The sequence below is a fragment of the Cariama cristata genome, unplaced genomic scaffold (genome assembly GCF_000690535.1).
Source record: "Cariama cristata isolate BGI_N322 unplaced genomic scaffold, ASM69053v1 scaffold25362, whole genome shotgun sequence".
NCBI lineage: Eukaryota > Metazoa > Chordata > Aves > Cariamiformes > Cariamidae > Cariama > Cariama cristata.
In genome coordinates, this window is record NW_009604778.1 from 5828 (window position 1) to 8378 (window position 2551).

A 2551-nucleotide genomic window follows, 5' to 3' on the forward strand; every position below is an offset into this window, starting at 1 on the left:
CACACCGCAGCGTGACAGCACGCACCCCTCACCCCCACATTCACCTTCTCATCACTCAGCGTTCAGCCCTCTCAACACTTCAACTTTGCCGCTCTGCCGAGGGAATTAAACTCATCCTGCTCCGCTACTTGCTGCTTCAGCCCCAGGAGCAAGCCTGCAGGTTGACCGTGACTATATGGGGCCTCTGCAGACACCTCCCCAAGTATCAGCTCACCTGCCTCATCGTCCGTGCACGCACAAGGTGCGAGAGACACGGCTGTATTCCTCATTACACCATGGCTACCTGGAATTATTTTACTTTGCATAATTTAAGAACAGTAGTAAAAAGCAATTAAGCCTCTGTCACAACAGGCACAGCTGCCCACAAGAATATCAGGTCTTAAAGGAGGGTACAGCTGGAGCCTACGGAGGGGTGTCCAGGATGGGGAGGTCGGCACAGAAGCGCTCGGGGCTTTTGCTCGCAGCGCCGCACGAGGAAAGGCAGCAGAGCCCCGAAAGCACACAGGACCCTTCCCCAAGAGAAGGAAATACCTGTTCTCTTCTTACCCACCTGCTCGCCTTTCCCATCCCACTGCAGCGATTCGAAACCCAGCCCTGATGCTGGCTCAATGCAGGATTGGGCCATGGAGCATTTGAGCATCTGCTCCTCCGTAAGCCAGTGCAGGAGCCCAGATAGATCCGGGGAGCTGCCCTTGCCCACAGAACCAGCGGGAACTCGCGCTCTTTCCCAGCTAAGACCCTCTCCCAGCTGCGAGCAGCCGCAGGAGCCCACGCTCCTGAGCGTGGGAGACTCTGGACCTGATGCTGGAGAGGGACAGTCCCGCAGCGCTGGTCTGGGGTGGAATGGGAGACGTTCCCTCTTGCAACTCTAAGCTGAAGCAGCTGTACAGGGACACCTCCCCGAGCTACGACTTTCCTCCACCGGCAACAGCATTGGGTCGTGAGGACGCTGTACACAAGCAGGGCTGGTCCCTGCCATCACGCTGCTGGCACTGCGTGACTTACACACGTGTGGCATCAACAATGTTGGGGACCCAGACACCCAACTCCATTCCAGCATCTCCTGTGGGGAGCTGTGGGATGGAGGTACCCCAAGCCTGCACCCCGCGGCATGGCAGCCTGTGCCCTGGGACATCCCTGGGACCCAGCACCTGCCCCTGTTGCCCCGCAGGGCCAACACCCACCGGCGCTTTGTATGGGAGCACACAGATGAGCCAGGCAGGATGAGTCCCTTCCCCACAGCCTCACTTCAGACAGCATGAGGCACGGCTGTGCCAGCGCCGCACCCTGCCCACTCTGTGGCTCCGTGCCGGGCTCCGGCAGCCCCAATCCTCCTCTCACGCTGTTTACAGCCAGATCTGCTTGTGACCCCCTGGGCGAAAGCTGTGCAGAGTCAGGCGCAGCCTGCACTCAGCACCCTGGGTTTCACAAAAAAACCCAAAAACTTTCCCCTGCTACAGAGAAGCAGGTTCTACACAAAATCCCGTTTTTCGAGACAGCATCAAACCCCACTCCTGCCCAAAGCCCCGGCTGGTCCAGGTTTGCAGCCCTTCTCATGCTTTGCATCCCTAAACAAGCTTGGGCAGCGTTTGCTTTCCCTCTGCTCAGCTCGTCACTCCACAAGCCCACCGAAAGGGGACAGGGAGGAGAAGGGCCTCCCTGAACCCCTTGCAATGGCCTTTCCCGGGGGATCTGGGTGCCAGGACAGCAAAGCCACCCTGTGCTCCCACAGATGCGCCAGTAATGGCCCAAAGAATGAGGGAGAGTCTGTGGGGTGGGGGGTCCCAGCGCCCTGCTCCCCTCCTGCGGCTGCCTGGCTGCTTCCCGGCCCCGCTTACCTCAATGGCCTTGTAGAAGATGCTGTTCCCGATCTGGACCACCTCCAGGTTCTGCTCCTGCTCGTTCCGCGCACATTTGATGTAGGTCATCCAGCTCCGGTGGTCCTCCTGGCTGGCATCGATGAAGTACCGCACCGTGCCGTCTTCGTTGAAGACCTGCGAGTGGGAAAGAACAGTTGGTAGCGATGCTGCCCAGAAGGGACCGAGCCCCTCCACCTCCTGCCTCTAGGAAAAAATCCCCAGCCGGGGACAAGCTCGAAGCCAGCTCGGCCTCGGAGCTGAGACCCTGCAGGCAGCCAGGAGCTGCTACCTACGTCTGGGAGATGCCCGAACCCTTCCCGCTCATGGTGCTGGACCACGCATCCGCAGCAGGGCTGAGGGAGGGTGCCCTGCTCTCGCTGGGCGGGCACGGCTGGCCCCACCGGCCCGTGACCACCCGGGTAACCCAGCTCCCTGCCTCAATCCCCCTTCTCGGCAGAGCCCCACCAGCAGCTCAGCCCCAGAGGGGCTGTTCAGCATCCTGCAGCTGCCCGCAGGAGCCCGGGCACCCCTGGGTGGAGGGGGAAGGTGCCTGCCAGACCTGGCCCTCGGGGGAAGATGCTTTGGAGGGTGGCAGGAAAGGTGAGGCAAGTTTCTATTAGGCATAAAACTATAATAATATTTAATATTAATTAAGAAGTGCAAGTCTGACACTCAGTGAAACAAAACCAAAC

General features: G+C 59.7%; 1 protein-coding gene across 1 annotated transcript in view; it reads right to left on the reverse strand.

Moving 5' to 3' along the window:
- The window catches only part of PRDM12 (PR domain containing 12), a gene marked incomplete at its 5' end in the record, with an annotated part of 5933 nt that extends 3939 nt beyond the window's left edge, over nucleotides 1–1994 (reverse strand). Inside the window, one exon of the mRNA XM_009695745.1 lies at nucleotides 1839–1994. Coding sequence (XP_009694047.1) covers nucleotides 1839–1994 — 156 coding nt within the window. The remainder of the gene's footprint in view (nucleotides 1–1838) is intronic.
- Between the last annotated feature and the right edge of the window lie 557 nt (nucleotides 1995–2551).